Raw genomic sequence first — 22,084 nt, forward strand, 5'->3', positions numbered from 1 at the left:
TTAAAAAGGGAAACAAAACGTCTTTCCTCACAGAGGGTACAGCATGATGTCTTCTCTTACAAAACCAAAAGTACTAACAGTCTTAGGTGCAAAACTCTCCAAGCTTTACCTCTCCCACCTTTATTCCACCATTATTATTATATATATATATTTTTTTTTTTTACCTGACTTCCAAACCAGGTGCAAAATTTTAAAGTGTGTATCTCTTGCAGACTACATACAGTGCTCATCCCAGGACTAGTCCATATACCACCTATGACAGTTTGTAACAAAAGTTATTTTTTAAGAGCAGCATTTCAGAGTCCTGTATTTTCCATCAAGACTACTGCTTGGACCCAAAAGAAGGAAAGCCTGAAAATTTACCTATTTTAAGTTCAATAAAGGTTTATAAGAGCCCTTTCACACTGCCAGCACTTTACCGCCATTTTTGTGGCGATTTCCGGGTGCTAGTGGGGCACTTTTAGCCCCCACTAGCGGGCGAAATAAAGAATTAAAATTGCCCATAAAGCACCGCTTTGGCGTTGCTGCCAATTGATTTCAATAGGCAGGGGCGCTTTAGGAGCGGTGTATACATCGCTCCTAAAGAGCCTCAAAGAAGCTGCTTGCAGGACTTTTTTTGATGTCCTGTTAGCGCAGCATCCTAGTGTGAAAGAGTGCTTTCACACTGGGATTGCAGATGAGGTTTTTTCAGGCACTTTACAGGTTCTATTTTTAGCGCCAAAGCGCCTGCAAAACACTTCCAGTGTGAAGGCCTGTTTCTGAGATTTTTTTTACAGGTTAAAAAGTTTTTTTTTTTTTTTTGCTGGAAAATTACTTGCAACCCCCAAACATTATACATTTTTTTTTCTAACACCCTAGAGAATAAAATGGCGGTCGTTGCAATACTTTTTTTTTTTTTTTTTTTGGAAAAAACACTTTTTTAATATAAAAAATAAGACAGCAGTAAAGTTATCCCAATTTTTTTTCTATATTGTGAAAGATAATGTTACGCTGAGTAAATTGATACCCAACATGTCACGCTTCAAAATTGCGCCCGCTCATGGAATGGTGACAAGCGTTTACCCTTAAAAATCTCCATAGGCGACGTTTAAAAAATTCTACAGGTTGCATGTTTTAAGTTATAGAGGAGGTCGTGGGCTACAATTATTGCTCTCGCGCTACTGATTGCGGCGATACATCATATGTGTGGTTTGAACACCGTTTTCATATGCAGGTGCTGCACACGTATGCGCTCGGTTCTGCATGCGAGCTCGTCGGGCGTTTAAAAATATTTTATTAGCTGTGGGCGGAAATGACGTTTTTAAGTCGCTTCCGCTCAGTAATTTACCCCAGCTACTGACAGGACATGATTGCCTACGCCGCTGCTGAGCTGCTGACGCCGCTGCTCCGGTAAGCGACGGAGGGCACCGGATTGTGGTGGGAGCGGCGAATTTGCTGCAGAGACCACTTTTATCTTGCAGTGGACTGCCCGCTGAAGACGAGGATACTGGGGTTATGGCAGCTAGCTGCTGCCATGACAACGATATCCTTCTTCAAACACCCGGCATATAATGACGACGGGTGGTCTGTAAGTGGTTAAAACTTTAAACAAAGTACAAAAGCACAACAACAAAGTGTATGTTGATTGCACAAACACCATGAGGTTGAGTTACTAAAACTGGAGAGTGCAAAATCTGGTGCAGCTGTGCATGGTAGCCAATCGGCTTCTAACTTCAGCCTGTTCAATAGCACTTTGACAAAAAAAACTGGAAGCTGATTGGTTTCTATGCAGAGCTGCATCAGAATTTGCACTCTCCAGTTTTTAGTAAATCAACCCCCATGCAACAGCATGGTTCAATAATAATACAGCATTTCTACTTCAGCCATGAATTGTGTTCTTTAATGTGTGTGAATATCCAAACCAGTAGAAGCCAGTCCGTTAGGCCCTAATGGGCTTCAAAATAGCTTGGGCTCGGGTTGCAGAGCATGCGACCTGAGCCCACCCAGGTGTGTTCCAGCAGCGAATATTCATTCGCTGTTGCAACACTGATCCTCCTTCCAGCTAGTCGGGAAGCGGATCTGGTACCTATCACCTGACTGGCTGACAGTACTGGCACTCCTATTAAAGAGGAAGTAAACCCTGATGAGTTTACTTCCTCTTTGATTCCCTGCAAAGGTAAAGCATAATGGACTACTATGCATCGTTGACAGCGGCGCGCTCAGTGCCGGTGCTCATGAGCCGTAGGCAGAGGTGCTTATCTTTCGGCAAATATCTCCTAAACCGTGTAGGTTTAGGAGATATTTCTTGGACCTACAGGTAAGCTTTAAAGGGATTGTAAAGTGAATTAAAAAATAAATAAATAACAAACATGTTATACTTACCTCCACTGTGCAGCTAGTTTTGCACAGTGGCCCCGAACCTGCTCTTCTGGGGTACCTCGGCGGCTGTCTCGGCTTCCCCCCACAGGTACTTCTCACGTTCATGCGAGCTCCCTCGCATGGTGAGAAGCATCTGCGGGCACACTCCCGTGATACAGCCGGCGGCTATAGCCGCTCGCTGTATCACACGGCCCCGCCCCCCTGCGCTCCGCGTAAGTGGATGTGATTGACAGCAGCGCGAGCCAATGGCTGCGCTGCTTTCCATCCATCCACTCCAGCCAATCAGCGGCCAGGCTGAACGGTGGAAAGGATGTCGGGGGACGAGCGCGGGACTTTCGAGGGGTGAGGTAAGTAAAACAGGGGGGCTGGGGGTGCAGGCACTGTCAGATGTTTTTTCACCTTAATGCATAGAATGCATTAAGGTGAAAAAACATTTACCTTTACAACCCCTTTAATCTAGGCTTACTTGTAGGTCAAAGTTGGTTGTAAGGGTTTACAACCACTTTAAACGCCTTGCAAGGAGGAGAGAAGAGACGCATGGCGTTCGTATGAGAGGAAACAGAGCTGCTCCTGGGACACATCTTGCTGCCTGACCCACCACTAAGATGGGGTAAGTGCTGGGCAGACAGCGTGCGGGGTGCTGGATGAGGTAGGGGGTTGAGGTGGGTGTGTGTTTCTGGATGAGTCCACTGGCGGGGGGGAGGTTGGTTGATTGTTGCACCCCCAAAAGAAAAACCCCACAAGCTGCCACTGATCCAAACGTAACTAATTTAAGAGGCATAGGTTCAAGAACATCAGATATCACAGCATATTAACACGTTTAGAGTCCATAAACGAAGAAAATTAACGATTTTAGCACCAATATAAATGTGATTGCGTATAGCATGCAACTATGTAGGAAAAGGCCAGTTTTCCACTTTAATAAGAGCTTATAGTGCTGCTTGGTCTTGGTCTTATTTATGTGGAGAATCCTGTTTGGTTTTGAAACTCTGGAGAAAGCAAAAGTCATGAAGGTGAGAGTATGAAGATGTTTCTTCTGTGATGAAGAGGAAAAATCTGAGAACAATTTAGAAATTAGTGCACAAATGTTCAGTAAGCAGTTGGTGAGCGTACCTGAAATGTTTTTTATTTTTTGCATAGTTGACAACCATTGTATGGACTTGCAGAGAGAATTGCCTTTTGAGGAGCAAATGAGTTGAGTAGAATACAGATGAGATTGGAAATGTGCCAGACTTTGGATTGGTGGTCCATAGAGAAGGGTCTTAAAGCGGAGGTCCACCCTAAAATGGACCTTCCGCTCATCGGAATCCTCCCCCCCTCCGGCGCCACAATTGGCACCTTTCAGGGGGGAGGGGGGTGCAGTTACCTGGATAATCCAGGTAACTGCACCCACTTCCGGGATAGCTCTCTTGTCTAACCAGAAAATGATGCCAGCATGCATTTGTATTTCAGTTGTCTGAAGAACGAGTTACCACTAAACAACCAGCTTGAGTAGCTGGTATTGGGGAGTGGACAGTAATTTATTCCAGGAAATAAAGCAGACTGAGATGGAGAAATCTGAAGTTTTTGTTTTATGCAAATGAGGTTTAAAGCACACCACTATAAACAGTATGCAAACTAACCCCCAATGCACGTCATACAACCTCTTGTGCCATAACCTTCCATTCACAGCCTTACCTGCCTCTGCAACCTGTACTTCAGCCCCTATGAGGACCCTGTGCAAAAATAAACTCTTTTGACAGCTTAGGCATGAAAGCACTTCCCTGTGTGAGAGCAGGGGAAGAGTATACATGAGCCCTGTATCTGGAAGTACTAGATTTTTCAATGAAGCTGGAGTAAAGATCAGGTTGTGGGCAGGCACTGGAGGGCAACTACTATGCAGTGGGTCAGCCAGTGGTTTAGATTATATATTTAATTAAGAATTGTGTTTTAAGAAATAAAGATGATGTGAAAAATTTAGACAGCTGTTAGTCGAGAAAATACAAGATATTTGATAACGTTTACCTCTGTTTAAGCCCAACTGAATGTTTGTCTGTTATTTCTCCACCAGGAATCGTTGTACTTGGAATAAATCGTCCACAGGCAAAAAATGCAATCAGTAAAGGTTTGCTCAAATCGGTAAGTTACAGTTATATTGTTTATTTTCTTTGTCAGAAATTGCTAATACCCATAATTTTTTTGTAGGTGCAACTATTGCAAAATCAGAAGGGCTGCGTAGAACATAACCAAGGCTTAAACAGTGCAGGAAACCATTCAATGAACATCAGCATAGCCATGATTATGTGATTCTATCAGACAGGAGTGCTTCTCCTATGCATAACGTGACTCTGTGGAATTATGTTTCCCTGATTACCTCAATTATATTCCAACAGAACATATTTTTGGGGTCCTGCAGTTTGTGCTTTTAGAATAATTTCAACTGTTGCTGTTTTTAAAATTTAAAACTGTATCATAGTTGCATAGTTAGTCCGGTTGAAAAAAGTCTAGTTCAACCAAAAAAATTAAATAAAATACAATCCCACATATACATTCCTATACCCACAATTGATCCAGAGGAAGGCGAAAAGCAAAGCATGATACAATTTGAAATGGCAGGAGAAAAAATTCCTTCCTGATCCCCCGAGAGGCAATCCAGATTTTCCCTGGATCAACTTTACCTATAAATGTTAGTACCCAGTTATATTATGTACATTTAGGAAAGCATCCAGGCCTTTTTTTAAAGCAATCTACCGAGCTTGCCAGAACCACCTCTGGAGGGAGTCTGTTCCACACTTTCACAGCTTTTACTGTGAAGAAACCTTTCCGTATTTTGGAGATTATATCTTTTTTTTCCTCTGGATGTAAAGAGTGCCCCCTTAAGCCCTCTGTGATGACCTTAATGTGAATAACTCAACACCAAGTTCACTATTTGGACCACTTATGTATTTGTACATGTTGATCATATCCCCCCTTAATCTCCTCTTCTCAAGAGGGAATGAATTCAGTTCCTCATAGCTGAGCGCCTCCATGCCTCTTGTCAGTTTGATTGTCCTCTGCACATTCTTCAGTTCCTCCAATATCCTTTTTGAGAACCAGTGCCCAAAACTGAACTTCATATTCCGGATGAGTTCTTACTAATGATTTGTACAGGTTGCAAAATTATATATCTCTCTCTCTCTCTCTGGAGTCCATACCTCTCTTAACCACTTAATAACCGCCCTATAGCCGAATGACGGCTACAGGGTGGTTTCTTAACTCTGGGAGGCCGTCATATGACGTCCTCCCAGAATTCCGCTCTCGCGCGCCCCCTGGGGCGCGCACTCGAGAGCATCCGTGACCGCGGCCCTTTACCACGTGATCGCTCCGTCAAATGACGGAGTGATCACTTGTAAACAAACCGGCATCATGTTATGACGCCGGTTCCTCCCTCCCCCTCTCTGTACCGATCGGAACAGCGGAAGGGGAAGAGATCGGTGTCAGCAGCGTTGTGGGCTGCATCTGCAGTGCCCACATCGCTGCTCACCGAAAATTAACCCCTCAATTCCCTGCAAATACTCTGCAATACCCTGGCATTACTCTGCAATACCCTGGCATTACTCTGCAATACCCTGTATTACTCTGCAATACCCTGCATTACTCTGCATTACCCTGCATTACCCTGCATTACTCTGCATTACTCTGCATTACTCTGCATTACTCTGCATTACTCTGCAATACCCTGCAATACCCTGCATTACTCTGCAATACCCTGCATTACTCTGCAATACCCTGCATTACTCTGCAATACCCTGCATTACTCTGCAATACCCTGCATTACTCTGCAATACCCTGCAATACTCTGCAATACTCTGCAATACTCTGCATTACACTGCAATACTCTGCATTACACTGCAATACTCTGCATTACACTGCAATACTCTGCATTACACTGCAATACTCTGCATTACACTGCATTACTCTGCATTACTCTGCAATACCCTGCAATACTCTGCAACACTCTGCAATACCCTGCAACGCTCTGCAACACCCGCCAATACCCTGCAACACTGTGCAATGCTCTGCAACACCCGCCAATACCGTGCAACACTCTGCAATGCTCTGCAACACCCTCCAATATCCTGCAATGCTCTGCAACGCAATACTCTGCAACGCCATACTCTGAGATACCCAGCCATACCCAGCCATAGTCGGTGATACCCTGCAATACCCAGCCATAGACACCCCCCCCCCCCTCCCGCCGCCCTCCGGTGCTTCTACCGACTCGCCAATACGATCAAATCCAGAATCTTTTTTTTTTTTTCAGGCTTCCCAGCTTAGAGGTGAGATGCGGGGTCTTATTGACCCCATATCTCACTGTAAAGAGGACCTGTCATGCCATATTTCTATTACAAGTAATGTTTACATTCCTTGTAATAGGAATAAAAGAGATCAAAAAATTTATTTTTGGGGAAAAAAATGTCAAACTAAAATAAATAAAGTAAAATGAACAATAACATTTTTTTTTTTTTTAAAGCTCCCCTGTCCCCATGTGTTCGCATGCAGAAGCGAACGCATACGTAAGTCCCGCCCACATATGAAAACGGTGTTCAAACCACACATGTGAGGTATCGCTGCGAACGTTAGAGCGAGAGCAATAATTCTAGCCCTAGACCTCCTCTGTAACTCAAAACATATAACCAGTAAAAAAAAAAATTAAATCGTCGCCTATGGGGATTTTTAAGTAGCGACGTTTGGCGCCATTCCACGAGCCTGTGCAAGAGTGACATGTTGGGTATCCATTTACTCGGTGTAACTTCATCTTTCACATTATGCAAAAATTGGGCTAACTTGACTGTGTGTTTTTTTTTTTTTTTTTTTTGTTTTTTTTTTAAAGCACAAAACTGTTTTTTTTCCAAAAAAAAGCATTCGAAAAATTGCTGCGCAAATACCGTGCGAGATAAAAAGTTGCAAACGACCACCATTGTATTCTCCAGGGTGTTTGCTAAAAAAACATATGTGTACATGTAGGAGAGAAATGTCAGAATTGTCCTGGGTGCTCCAGAACGCCTGATGGCGCTCCATGCATGTTGGGCCTCTGTATGTGGCCACACTGTGTAAAATTCTCACACATGTGGTATCACCGTACTCGGGAGTAATAGCAGAATGTGTTTTGGGGTGTAATTTGTGGTATGCATATGCTGTGTGAGAAATAAACTGATAATATTACAATTTTGTGAAAAAAAAAAAAAAAAAAAAAAAAGTAAAAAAAAATCTTGATTTTGCAAAGAATTGTGGGAAAAAATGACAACTTCAAAAAACTCATCATGCCTCTTACTAAATACATTGGAATGTCTTCTTTCCAAAAAGGGGTCATTTGGGGGGTATTTGTACTTTTTCTGGCATGTTAGGGTCTCAAGAATTGAAATAGGCCGTCAGTACTTCAGGTGTGATCAATTTTCAGATATTGGCACCATAGCTTGTGGACTCTATAACTTTCACAAAGACCAAATAATATCCACCAATTTGTACTTATTTTTACCAAAGATATGTAGTGGTTTAAATTTTGGCCAAAATTTATGAAGAAAAAATTACTAATCTGCTAAATTTTATAACAGAAACAAAGAAAAATTCATTTTTTTACAGAATTTTCTGTATTTTTTTTTCTTTTATAGCACAAAAAATAAAAAACCCAGCGGTGATTAAATACCACCAAAAGAAAGCTCCATTTGTGTGAAAAAAGGACAAAAATTTCATATAGGTCCAGTGTTGCATGACTGAGTAATTGTCATTCAAAATGTGAGAGCACCGAAAGCTGAAAATTGGTCTGGTTATTAAGGGTGTTTAAGTGCCCAGTGGTCAAGTGGTTAATACAAAAAAGGAATTTGCTCACTTTGGAAACCGCAGCTTGGCATAGTTTATGATCTACCAAAACCCCCAGATGCTTCTCCACCATTGAGTCCCCCAATTGTACTCCCCGCAGTATGTATGATGCAATCATGTTCTTAGCCCCCAAGTGCATAACTTTCCATTTATCAACATTAAGGCTACTTTCACACCAAGGCGTTTTTCAGCTGCTAAAGGGCTAAAAATAGCGTCTGTAAGGCACCTGAAAAACGCCTCCCCTGCAGCCCTGGTGTTAGCGCTTTCACACTGGAGTGGCGTGCATGCAGGACGGGAAAAAAGTCTTGCAAGCAGCATCTTTGGGGAGTTGCAGGAGTAGTGAATATGTTGCTCCTAAAACGCCCCTGCCATTGAAATCAATGGCCAGCGCCTGCAAAGCGATTCGGCAGCTGCGATTTGTGGGCGATTTATTTTTCCCCCCCTGCTAGCGGCCCGAAAAGTGCCGCTAAAACGATGGTAAAGCGCTACTAAACCCCCGACGCTCCCCCGCCCCAGTGTGAAAGTGCCCTAAATCTCATTTGCCACTTAGTTGCCCAATTAGACCGTGCACTGAGGTCAGCTTGTAAATTGGGGACATCCTGTGAGGCCATTTATTCCACTGCATAGCTCAGTGTCATCTGTAAAGACAGAAATTATACTTTTAATCCCAGACCATATATCATTTATAAAGGTATTAAAAAGTAACGGTCCCAACACTAAACCTTGGGGTACACCACTGATAACCTTAGACCATTCAGAGTAAGAGTCATTAACCACTACTCTCTGAATCCTGTCTTTTAGCCAGTTTTCTATCCATTTACAAATTGATCTTTCCATGCTTGTAGACTTTACCTTACATATAAGCCGTGTGTGGGGAACTGTGTCAAACGCTTTTGCAAAATCCAAGTATACCATGTCCACAGTCACCCCTTTGTCCAAGGTTTTACTTACCACCTCATAAAAAGAAATCAGGTTTGTTTGGCAACTTCTGTCTTTCATGAATCCATGCTGTCTGTTGCTTAAAATATTTTCTCTTATATTCACTGACCTACACAGCTCCTCTCTTAACCATTGGGTTGTTATGCCCACCGCTAGGAGAATTCTAAGCATTACTTGTTATGTAACACTCAGAACTTTCCAGTACCACCCAGGGGGCAGTCCCTTGGGCAACAACCCTCCAGCCTGCCATACAGTCATCAGTTTTACTTTGCCTAGTGAAGGAGAAGGACCTAGGAACCCTGTGGGCCCATCGGTCCGTGCTTTTTTTTCTGCAGAAGCTTGACTTTTTGCGCAAGATGATTGATCCTGTGATCTGCTATCAACAACCGGCTGGGTGACAGGCTGGATACCCTTATCCTTGTAGTCTCCCCAGTCCGGCCATCGAGCGTGTGCAGGTCGCAGCTCTGCGCTAGGCCGGCTAAGACGAAACCTCAGCTCCAGAGGTGGTCGGTTAGCTTTTATGCTCCTGGGCACACATATGACCGGGCTACTGATGTCTGCGATCACAGTGTGCCGGGCCAGCAGCCACTCTGTACTGATCAGCGAGTGGGTCTGTAATGGAATGTCTCCCAGCTCTGCAGGACTGGTAAGTACAGCTTTCCCTGCCTCGGTGGGGCTGAGCAGCTGGGCATTCCCTGGGAGGTCGATTCGGGGTCCCTCACCTCCCTCTCTTCTCTCCCTGTCCCCTTCCCCCTCCCCCCCCGGAGGATTCTGCTGAGCGGTGTGTGTGTGTGTGTGTCTGTGCAGGGGCTCTCCGGGGGGGACTCTCACCTGGGGGGGAGGTAGGCGCTGCCTGGCTGAGTCCTGGGTCCTGTTTTCCATGTCCTTGGAAGGTGTCTGTGAGGCTATGCTGGTGTCCTGTGCAGTGCTGTACTCACCGCCATTGTTTCTCCCTGTCCCTCAGGGCTCTGGCATTCGGCGGCCATCTTAGGTGTGGGCAAGGGGAAGCATGCTCTCCTGGGCTTCGGCTGCCATTTTCCTTGTGATTATCCCTATACAGGATGCCGGTGGCCATTTTCTTGAAGCCTGAACACGTTTTTCTGTGTTCTCTAGCAGCAGCATGTGCTCCTGTGCCATTTTCTCTGCGTTTTATGTCCTTATGCTGGATGCTGGGCAGCATTTTCTTGAAGCCTGAGCACACTTCATAGCGGTTTCAGCGCCATTTTCAGCTGCTACCACCGACACAGAACTGTTTCCTCTGCACCTGGGAGCCAACAGAGACTACAGGCACTACTTGCTGGATAGAGCAGAACCCCTCAGGGTGGTAAGTCCTGCGGGAAAGAGCCCCTCAGCCAGCATCAGTAAGGAGGGTAGGACTGTCACTGTCCTAAGTCCCCTTTGGGTGGCAGACAGGGTAGGGTCAGCATGGCTTCAGAAACTGGTGTTTCTTCCCCTAAAATCCAGGCTGTGGCAACCGGGTCGCCTGCGGACTGCCCAGTGCCTCTGGACACCCTGACGGCAGTCCTCAATTCATTCGTTGCCAAGATGGAGGCGGCACGTGGCCAAAAGGGTGCAAAAATGCAGCCCCTGCCCCCCTGTTCTCTGGGAAGGGCTCTGACGCAGACTCGGGCCCTGCTGAGGCTGGTGACCCCTGCCCTGTCTTGTCAGACGACGCTGACCAGGACCGTTCAGACAGTGAGGAGATGAGTCCCTGTCCGGGTCCGTGCGTGACAAAGTGATTGTTGGAGCACTTATCACAGCTGTGCGTGATACCCTGAAGATTCAGGAGCTAGCAGATCCCTCTGCTGATGTATTAGTCCCTTTTGGGTCCCGTAAGCCAGCACGTTCACCCAAGGTGTTCCCGTATCTGACTTATTTTGACAAGTTCATTTACACGGAATGGGGTTGTCCGCAACTGACCTTTTCGGTCCCCAAATCCATGGCGGTGCGTTACCCCTTTGAGGAGAGCCTTCTCAAAAAGTGGTCAGCTCCTCTGGTCGTGGACCCCCCAGTATCCAGGTTAAATAAAGTAACTACGATCCCAGTGGAGGGGACTCCTGCATTTAAGGATCCCACGGACAGGAAGGCCGAGGCAGTGGCTCGTTCCTTGTTTACGGTGGTGGGGTCCGCCGTGCGACCAGTACTGGTATCCGCACTTGTGTCACAGACACTGAGTGGGCAAAACTGTTGCACCGCAAATTGGGAGAGCAACAGGCTTCTCCTGTCTGTGTGGAACTAGCAGATGCAACTAGTGCAAGGCCTTAAGTACGTTTGTGACACGGCCCTGGATACTCTTCCTCTCTTATCCAGGGCTTCAGTTTCAGTAGTGGTGCTGAGGCGCATGATTTGGTTAAAATGCTGGCCTGCTGACCAGGCAATTAAGAAAGCCCTTACGGATCTCTCCTTCCTTGGCGACCGGCTTTTCGGAGCCTCGTTGGATGACCTTATTAAAAATGCTACCGGTGGTAAGAGTACCCTACTCCCACAGGCCAGGAAGGCTATGGAGCCACTCCGTAGGCAAGGGCCCTCTTTTTCCGCTCACAAACAGCTTTTTCGTCCGCCCGGAACTTCGGCCAAATGCCCCCAGCCTGACAGGACGACCGCAGAAGGACCGAAATGTCCCTGGAACTGCAAGCCTAACAAGCCTGCAAACAAAAGTGCTACTGCATGAAGGTTTTCCCCACCCATGTCTCGGGTGGGGGGTCGGCTTCGGGAGTTTGCAGCCCAGTGGTCCTCTCGACTATCCGACCAATGGGTCTGCGATTTGATTTCCTCAGGCTACAGGATAGAGTTTCTCTCTTGGCCGCCAAACAGATTCTTCCCCTCCAGCATACCCGTATCCCCAGCTCGCCGGGAGGCCCTCTTGGGGGCAGTAAGGGAGCTGCTGAGTCGCAGGGTGGTTGTACTGGTTCTGGAATCGGAACGTTTCCAGGGATTCTACTCAAATCTGTTTGTAGTTCCCAAGAAGAAAGGGGTACGTCCAATCTTGGACCTAAAAGCCCTCAATCACTTTGTGAAAGTGCAGAGGTTCAGAGCTGAATCAGTTCGCTCATTAGTCACTGCACTCCATCAAGGGGACTCCCTGGCATCCTTGGACATCCGGGATGCGCACCTGCACATTCCCATATGCCTCCGGCATCAAAAGTTTCTGCGATTTGCAGTCGGGGAAGCCCACTACCAGTTTGTGGCTCTTCCTTTTGCTCTGGCATCAGCCCCCTGAGTCTTTACCAAGGTATTGGCTCCAGTTTTGGCGTTGCTGCGACAACGTGGGATCGCGATTGTGGGATACCTAGACAATTTCCTGAGGGCATCTCCCGCCTCAGAATTAGAGGAGGATGTGGCGATCACCATGTAGACCCTGCAACAATTTGGGTGGCTGTTGAACCTAAAGAAGTCAGTGATTGTACCAACCCAGCGCCTGGAGTACCTGAGCTTGCTGCTGGACTCCAGGGAAGCAAGAGTTTTTCTCCCTTCAAACAAGCTACAGACTCTCAGATCCACGATAAAACTGCTGATGAACTGCAAGTGGTCATCACTCCGCTTCTGCATGCGAGTCATGGGACTCATGGTAGCCTCCTTCGAGGCAGTACCATATGCCCAGTTCCACACCAGAGTCCTGCAGAAGGAGATTTTGACAAAGTGGGACAAATTTCAGTTGTCCCTGGATCGACAGATCCAGGTGAGCCAGTCAGTCAGAGACTCCCTGACCTGGTGGCCGAGGTCCCCGGTGCTTCAGTCCGGGAAGTCGTTCCTACCTCTGACGTGGACAGTGATCACAACGGACACCAGCCTATCTGGCTGGGGTGGAGTGATGGGGGGTCAGTCGGCTCAGGGCCTCTGGTCGGCGGAAGAATCCAAATTCCCGATCAATCTGCTCGAGCTAAGAGTGATCAGGCTGTGCCTCTCCCCATGGTCGATGAGACTTCAGGGGCGTCCGATCAGGATCCAGTCAGACAAAGCCACGGCTGTGGCATACGTCAATCACCAAGAAGGAACAAGAAGCTCAGCCGCCGCACGGGAGGTCACATACTTCGGTGGGCAGAGCTACACGTACCGGCCCTGTCGGCCATTTACATCCTGGGAGTGGAGAACTGGCAGGCGGACGATCTGATTCACCAGATGCTGTACCCAGGAGAATGGGCATTGCATCCGGAGGTATTCAGGCTACTGTGCATGAGGTGCGGCACACCAGACGTGGATCTTCTGGCCTCTCCTCTCAATCAGAAGGCTTACATCTCCATGTGTGAGGAGAAAGGATGGCATCCCCGCTCCTTTTCTATATCCAGGATCCTGCTGTTTCTTTAGCAAGGAGTAGACCAGAAATTGGCGTTGAGCACCATTAAGGGGCAAATTTCAGCCTTGGCTGTCTTTTTTCAGCGACCCCTGGCGTCTCACTCATTAGTGAGTACCTTTGTTCAGGGGGTGCGACATGTAGTCCCTCCGGTACGTCCGCCGTTACCCTTGTGGGATCTGAACCTGGTGTTATCGGCGCTTCAAAAACCGCCATTTGAAAATATCAGGGAGATTCCCCTGTTGACTCTTTCCCAGAAAGTGGTATTTCTAGTGGCCATCACCTCGGCCAGGAGGGTTTCGGAACTGGCGGCTTTGTCATGCAAGTCACCTTATCTGGTTATCCACAAGGCTATGGTGGTGTTACGTCCGCAACTGTCTTTTCTGCTGAAAGTAGTCTCGGCTTTTCATATCAATGAGGACATTGTGTTACCATCTCTGTGTCCTAAGCCAAAAAACCTAAGGAAGTGGCCCTTCACGCTCTGGCCGTGGTTCTGGCTCCAAAGGTGTATTTTTCTGCCACTGCTACCTTTCGGAAGTCAGACTCACTGTTTGTTTTGGTGGCTGGTCCAAAGAAAGGCATGGCGGTCTCGTCAGCCACCATTTCCAAGTGGATCAGACAGATTGTAGTACAAGCTTATGCCTTGAAGGGGCAGGTGCCCCCCTTTCCGGTCACGGCCCACTCCACAAGGGCAATCGGAAAGTCTTGGGCCTTCCGACACCAAGCGTCCGTCGCTCAGGTGTGTAAAGCGGCGACCTGGTCGTATATCCACATGTTTACCAAGTTCTACAAGGTAGACGTCAGTGCATCGGCTAATGCCTGTTTTGGCCGCAAAGTTTTGCAGGCGGCCGTATAGTTGCAATTGAATATGCAATATATTTTATTTTTTCCTGGTTTTTCGATAAAAAATGCAGTACCGTTAAGTTAATGCGATGTTGCATTATATTCCGCAGTTTTGGTGCAGTTGTGGGTAGTCACTCCTGTTGAGGGTACCCTGGTTTTATGGTGGAATTCTCCACGCATTGTTGTCTTTTTTTTTTTTTTTTTGTGGGTAAAGTTTCACTAGTTCCTACTTGCCATGGTGGATGAAGTTTTTTATGCTGTTTTCCCACCCTTCGCTTGGCACTGCTTGGGGACGTCCCAATGGCTAAGAGAGGAGCTGTGTCAGTCGGTGAATATAAGAGAAAATAGGATTTTGTTGTACTCACCGTAAAATCATTTTCTCTGTAATTCATCGACCGACACAACACCCGCCCCTCCTGTTTTTCTTACGTTATACTGCTTGTTGATGTACTGATGACTGCATGGCAGGCAAGGGACCGGAACTGGAAAGTTTTGAGTGTTACTTAACAAGTAATGCCTTTATATTCTCCTAGTGGTGGGCATAACAACCCAATGGCTAAGAGAGGAGCTGTGTTGGTCGGTAAATTACAGAGAAAAGGATTTTACGTGAGTACAAAAAATCCTATTTTCTCAAATCGCTTTTCAGGACAGGACAGCGCAGCTCCGCCCATTTCCAAGGAAACACATACAGCCTTTAAATCCCTCCTCTTGCACTGTGGCTTCAGTTATTGTGTTTCCTCTGCCATAATGGAAGCGCATGCTGGAACCAGGGAGCTGCGCTCTCTCCAAGGTGGAGGGAGATGGCTTACCTTAGTATGTCTGCCTGGAGTGCCGTGAAGGTCTCGGCACCCCCCCCCGGTACGAGCGGGGGGAGGGGGGTTCTGGAGTTCCCAGCCTCTCCAAGCTCAGGGATAGCAACGGGCAGCAGGAGGTGTCAGAATCAAAGTGCCCGGGGTCTGCAGGTATGGCTCAAGTGGCCGGGCGGTTTGCATGTCTGGCATGGCGCTTCTGGGTCCTGGCTAGCGGGTGACGTCATGTCCGGCGATGTGCCTTCCTGTCAGGGTGTGGCAGCAAGTTGTTCCCATCGCTTGTAGCGCAGAAGCCAAGGGGGAGGGTCTATCGACCGGTGCTTCTGGTTTCCGGCCCTTGCTGATGACCCCAAAACTGGGTAATTCAAAAACAAATACGTTCTCTCAGTCCCCGCTGCGCTCTCTGCTATGATGGATGAGAGACCGACAGCTACAGTGGAAACAGGCGCCCCAGGCACCGGTCAGGCCCAGTTAAGAGGTATACAGTGGTGCCTTAATTCTCCATATGGGTATATGGGTTTATGTTTGGGCTTCTGGTGATGTTCCTCCCTGTAGGGAGCCTGTAGCTGCACAGTCAGAGCTAACCTCTCTCTGACCCTGCAGTTTGATCATAGTGGTTGCTGCTAAACTGGGATTTCTCTTTTGTTCATTGACGGACAGAGCTCCTTTAATTATTGACATTAGGGGGGGGGGGGGTCCCTCTGGCTATAACCCCTCTCCCTGCTTCCTGCAGCTCAGTTTTTTCTGCCTAGAGTAGGAGAAGAACCTGGCTCCCTTAGGGGACAATTGGTCCTTGGAATTTTTTCATTTTCTCTACAATTTTTTGATCCTGTGATCTACAATCAACAGCCGGGCTGGGTGACAGACTGGATAATATAGATCCTTGTAGTCTCCCCAGCTTGGCCATCGAGCGTAAGCAGGCCCTGGCTACGTGCTGGGTCAGCCACGACATGCCCCTTCTGCTCACATATGACCGGGCTACTGCTGTCTGTGTCACAGTGTGCCATGGCCAACTGTCACCCCGTACTGCCCGCGTGATGAGTCTGTGGTGTAATGCATCCAGCAATCCCTACAGGAAGGGTAAGTACGCTCTCCCTGCCTCGGCAGGATAGAGCAGCTGGGCATTCCCTGGGAGGTCGACTAGGGGGTCTTTCACTCTCCCTTTCCTCTCTCCCTATCCCTCATTCCCTCCTCCCCCCTGCTGGGGCAGCTGTGTGACTGGGCATGAGGTACGGTGTATGTACCTAGGCAGGGGGGACTCCAGGCTTTGGCGGGGGGCTGTCTGTTAAGGTCCATTTTTTACTCTTCAGTCCCTTTATTTATTTTTTCTTCTCTGTGAGGTGCCTGAGTAAAAATTTATCTTAGGAAAGGCCGCATGGGTCGCGCCCATTTTCCTGTAGTCTACGCAGTGTATGGGCTGTCTGCCATTTTCTAGAAGGTTCTGCATCCATTTTCTTGGTGATTTTTGTGCTAAGGACAGCCGGCGGCCATTTTCTTGTAGCCTCAGCGTGTTTTTACCTCTAGTGCTGGGTCTGTATATCTCAGAACAGTGCGGTTTTCACTCTGAGCACTTTGTGACTGAAACAGGGTAGAGCAGTCAGCAGCAGCATGGCGCAGCGCTCGGTCAGGGTGCGGAGGGGCCCCTCAGTCTGTGAGCAGCTAGGAGGGTGGGTTGTAATCCCCAAAAAGGAAGGGGTACGTCCATTCTTGGGCTTGAAGGCTCTCAACAGGCGATCAGACTGTGCCTTTCTACATGGTCCGGGAGGCTACAGGGGCATCCGGTCAGGATCCAGTCAGACAACGCCACTGCAGTGGCATATGTCAACCATCAAGGAGGAACGAGGAGCTTGGCCGCAGCACGGGAGGTCGCTCACATTCTCCAGTGGGCAGAGGGGCACGTGTCGGCCATATTTCCAGGTGTAGAAAACTGGTAGGCAGACAACCTAAGTCGTCAGATGCTGGACCCAGGGGAATGGTGGAATGGTCGTTGCATCCGGAGGTATTCCGCCTCCTTTGCCTAAGGTGGGGCACATCAGATGTGGACCTCTCGGCTCAATCGGAAGGCGCAGAGGTTTGTGTCCAGGACAAGAGACCCCTGGGCGTACGCATCAGACGCGTTGGTGTCTCCATGGGTCATTATCGACTGGTTTATGCCTTCCCCCACTCAAACTTCTACCATGTCTACTGCGCAGAGTTGAGGCTGAGGGGATTCTGGTGATTCTAATTGCCCCAGATTGGCCTCGACGTCCTTGTTATGCCAGCCTAGTACGACTGGTGCAGGATGTTCCTTGGCAGCTTCCGATGCGAGAAGACCTTCTATCGCAAGGTCCGATACTTCATCCTGCTTTACCGTCGCTGTTTTTAACAGCCTGGCTGTTGAAAAGCGGGTTCTAAGGGACCAAGGTCTGTCTGACTCGGTAATTTCCACTATGCTGAGGGCACGGAAGTCATCTTCTCAAAATATTTACCATCGTACGTGGAAGGCTTACATCTCCATGTGTGAGGAGATGGGGTGGCGCCTGCGCACATACTCAGTTTCCAGGATCCTGCTGTTTTTGCAGCAAGGACTAGATCAGAAACTTGCTTTAAGCACCATCAAGGGACAGATATTCTTGGCTGTCTTTTTCCAATGTCCCTTGGCGACTCACTCATTGCTGAGTACTTTTATGCAAGGGGTTCCACGCGTAGTCCCTCCGGTTTGACCACCGCTACCTCCATGGGATCTGAATCTGGTGCTATTGGCACTTCAGAAACCGCCGTTTGAGAACATTAGGGAGATTCCCTTGTTCATTCTTTCTCAGAAATTTGTCTTTCTAGTAGATATTACATCTGCTAGGAGGGTTTCTGAGTTGGAGGCCTTGTCATGCAAGTCTCCCTACCTGGTCATCCACAAGGATAAGGCTGTGCTATGTCCGCAGCCCTCTTTCCTTCCAAAGATGGTTTTAGCATTCCATCTAAATGAGGACATTGTGTTACCATCCTTGTGTCCTAAGCCGACATACCTGAAAGAGGTTGTCTTACATTCCCTAGATGTGGTCCAGGCTCTATATGTGTATCTGTCTGCTACGGCTCCTTTTCTCAAGTCACTCTGTTTTGTCTCGGTGGTTGGTCCGAAAAAAGGTCTGGTGGTCTCGTCGTCCACCATTTCTTGATGGATCAGACAGATCGTGGTTCAGGCCTGTGCCTTAAAGGGGCAGGTGCCCCTTTTTCCTGTCATGGCTCATTACAGCAGAGCAATTGAAACCACCTGGGCTTTCCAACATCAAGCCTCTGTCTCTCAGGTGGGTAAGACAGAGACTTAATCGTCCGTTCACACTTTCACTTAATTCTACAAAGTTGACGTAAGCGCATCTTCAGATGCTTGCTTTGGCAGCAAGGTTTTGCAAGCTGCTGTGTAAGGTTGCAAGTTACACTTTCTTTGAGTTACAAGTTTGTTGTAAACGCATCTTTTGATCCATAAGTTGGCCGCTAGTTTGGATGGCAGCCGTTTAAGATGGCAACTCCTCTGTTGAGGTGTTCCTTTTGTTGTGGGTGAAGTTATGTTTTGCTGTTTCCACCCCTCGTTTTTTTGACACTGCTTGGGGACGTCCCTAAGGTCAAGAATTAAGGAGTTGTGTCTGTCAATGAATAAAAGAGAAAATAGGATTTTTGTACTCATTGTAAAATCCTTTTCTCTGAAGTTCATTGACGGATACAGCACCCGCCCCTCCTATTTATGTTTGTACTGCTTTTTGACGAAACTGAACTGCAGGAAGCAGGGTGAAAGGTTATAGCCAGAGGGACCGCCTCCCTGGCAAAAACAGCAAGACTACACGGCGGTGCTGTGCGGTCTTGCTGTTTTTACATGTGTTACATGTTCTGCTTAGTCCTCTTCTGAAGGTGGCGTAATAACCCTAAGGTCAAGAATTAAAAGGGCTGTGTCCATCAATGAACTTCAGAGAAAAGGATTTTACAGTGAGTACAAAAATCCAATTTTTACATTGTTCGGGGCACCTCTCTTTTTTGCTGGTGATGGTCTGTTTTGCTTTTTTTTCACTAGGGCAGGAAGGGTATCCAGGTACCCTTAGTGAGATGTCGTTATTCTTGTTCTAGGAAAAAGTTTTAGGAAGTCTAAACATTCAAACCCACCAAGTCAGAGGAATGCCCTTCCTGTAAGAACCTCCTCAGAGAGTGTTGGCAAAAGGCAATGTGCAGGTTCTGTATTAAGGACTTGGTCAAAGAGGAAACATCCCAGCAATACAGGGACCTATTCTCTTCAATACGAGAACTTACAAGCTCGCTGAGTTCAGTTAAAGGGGTTGTAAAGTAAACATTTTTATTTTTTTTAAATAACAAACATGTCATACTTACCTCCACTGTGCAGCTCGTTTTGCACAGAGTGGCCCCGAACCTGCTCTTCTGGGGTCCCTCGGCGGCTGTCTCTGCTTCCTCCCGCAGGTGCTTCTCACGTTAATGCGAGCTCCCTCGCATTGGTGAGAAGCACTGCGGGCGCGCTCCCGTGATACAGCCGGCGGCTATAGCCGCTCGCTGTATCACAAGGCCCCGCCCCCCGGCGCGCTGCGTCATTGGATGTGATTGACAGCAGCGCGAGCCAATGGCTGCGCTGCTTTCAATCCATCCACTCCAGCCAATCAACGGCCAGGCTGAGCGGCGAAGAGGACGGCGGGGGCGAGCGCGGGATTTTCGAGGGGTCAGGTAAGTAAAACGGGGGGACTGGGGGTGCCGGCAGTGTGAGATGTTTTTTCACCTTAATGCATAGAATGCATTAAGGTGAAAAAACATTTACCTTTACAACCCCTTTAAGTACTTGCTGGTTCAGAGCCTGGCAGGCCAAGTCGAACCCCAGCAACAACCATCCAGCCCGAGTTCAGCCACCTCTAGGGCAGTAGATAATCATCCATAACCATGCATTTTAATGCATTGTAGTACTTTGTCACCTAAGCAGGGTTCACTTGAGGGCAGTGTGGTTTTTCTGTTTTCCATTTTTATGCGCATTTTTTTTTATATGTGCATTTTTCTGTACTGCATCCCTGATGCACTTTAATAAAACATACAGTTCAATAGAGCTTAATGGCGACGCAGAAAAAACTACATCGCACGGGTGTGAACTTGGTTAATTTTGCAGAATGCTTTAAACAATAAAAAAAAAGGTGTCTGCACCATTTTTTTTACCAGGTTTTTGTTTGTGATCTATGTGAGGATATTTTACTTTATTTATAGGCATGGATAATATTTAAAAAAAAAATTGATAGTATTTGTTTTGTCTGTGTTCTAACAATATATAAGAGGCATTCTAACCAGAAAAATCAGACTGCAATGGTACTAACCTTTCCTGCTCTATACAAATTAAAAAAGAAAAAAAATGTATTTGAGTTGGGCATCAGTATCCATTTTTATTTTAGATATGAATTGGAATAATTTGTGAATTAAAATAATTTTTTTCTTCTAGATTGATCGGCAGAGTGTCAATTTTCTTGTTATTATCTTCTAGTTTTTAGAATAGAGGGATATTCTCACCCGATTCATGCATGTAACAAAATATGGAATAAAATCTTCCCAACAGCATGGAAGAAAACATGCCTTGGAAAACCTTATCAAGTGGCCTGTGCAATTAAATTGCTTTTCAATTAATTTGTTTGCTACCATATTGCACGGCCAACTGTTTCTAACATATGCACATTCAGTATACCAATTTAAATGAATAGTACATGCATTTAGTAAATAACATTATTTAATGCATTTTTTGACAAGCAGTATATTACTGTGTCAAGTTTCTGATTGTATGTTTTCCAGATGATGAAGACGGTTGATTCATTGAAGGGCAATAACAAGGTGAGGACTGTAATCTTACGGAGTGATGTCCCTGGAGTATTTTGTGCAGGTATGTAATGAAAAGGGAAAACATTCCATTCTGTTAGGGTATGGATCTGTTGTTAAGTAAAGCAGTACCACTGTACACAGGTACTTGGAAGGAATACACAATTAATTTCTTAAATCTGAGCCTCTCAAGCTGCTCTTCTGAGGTTGTGAAACACCTCCTGATATCCCAGGTCACACCCTGCCCAACTCCCCAGGTCACACCCTGCCCAACTCTCACAACTTGCCTAAGAAGGCAAGGTATATATTCTAATAAAAAGTCATATTATCCATACCAATTCATACATATTGCACTATTTAACTAGTTAAGGACCCAAAGGATTTGCCACCTTAATGACCAGAGCACTTTTTATAATTTGGCACTGCCATGCTTTAACTGGTAATTGCGCGGTCATGCAATGCCCAAACAAAATTTGCATCCTTTTTTCCCACAAATAAAACTTTTGTTTGTGGTATTTTGATCATCTCTGGGATTTTAATTTTTTTTTGATTATAAATGAAAACAGTCGAAAATTTTGAGAAAAAAAAATATTTTCTAGATTTGTTATAAAAACAAATACAATAAACTCAATTTTAGTCATACATTTAGGCCAAAATGTATACAGCCACATGTCTTGGGTTAAAAAAAATGTCAATAAGCGTATATTTATTGCTTTTCGCAAAAGTTATAGTGTCTGCAAACTATGGTACATTTTCTGAAATTTACGCAGCTTTTAGTTTATGACCACCTATCTCATTTCTTGATGGCAGGGCAGCAAAAAATTCATAGCAAATCTAAAATATTCCAGGGACTCAACATGCCTCTCAGCAAATAGCTTGAAGTGCCTTCTTTCCAAAATGGGGTAATTTGGGGGGAATACGCGATCTTGACATTTCAGGGCCTCCAAAACTGTGATAGTGAGGAAGCGCAATCACCATTTTACGCCCTTAGCCTGAATGGGATGATTGGTTTTCAGGGTCTTGTATGCAATCACCGCATTCAGGCTTTCTAAGGACATAAAATGTTTTTTAAAGCAAAGGCCCTACAGATTAAAATTGTGGGTGTTGCAATTTTTTTTTTTTTTTTTTACACAGTAAAAAAAATCTGAAACCCCCCCCCCCATCAATTGCAGCCTCAAACGCAGCCACT

The 22,084-nt window shown here is 46.4% G+C and overlaps 1 protein-coding gene across 1 annotated transcript in view; it reads left to right on the top strand.

Moving 5' to 3' along the window:
* Nucleotides 1-22,084, top strand: part of AUH (AU RNA binding methylglutaconyl-CoA hydratase) — a 320,284-nt gene that overhangs the window by 21,325 nt on the left and 276,875 nt on the right. The window contains exons 2-3 of the mRNA XM_077469844.1: nucleotides 4,409-4,476; nucleotides 20,872-20,959. Coding sequence (XP_077325970.1) covers nucleotides 4,409-4,476; nucleotides 20,872-20,959 — 156 coding nt within the window. The remainder of the gene's footprint in view (nucleotides 1-4,408; nucleotides 4,477-20,871; nucleotides 20,960-22,084) is intronic.

Source organism: Lithobates pipiens, unplaced genomic scaffold, assembly GCF_037356315.1.
Source record: "Lithobates pipiens isolate NorthernLeopardFrog02 unplaced genomic scaffold, aLitPip1_a1.2 Scaffold_11, whole genome shotgun sequence".
Taxonomy (NCBI): Eukaryota; Metazoa; Chordata; class Amphibia; order Anura; family Ranidae; genus Lithobates; species Lithobates pipiens.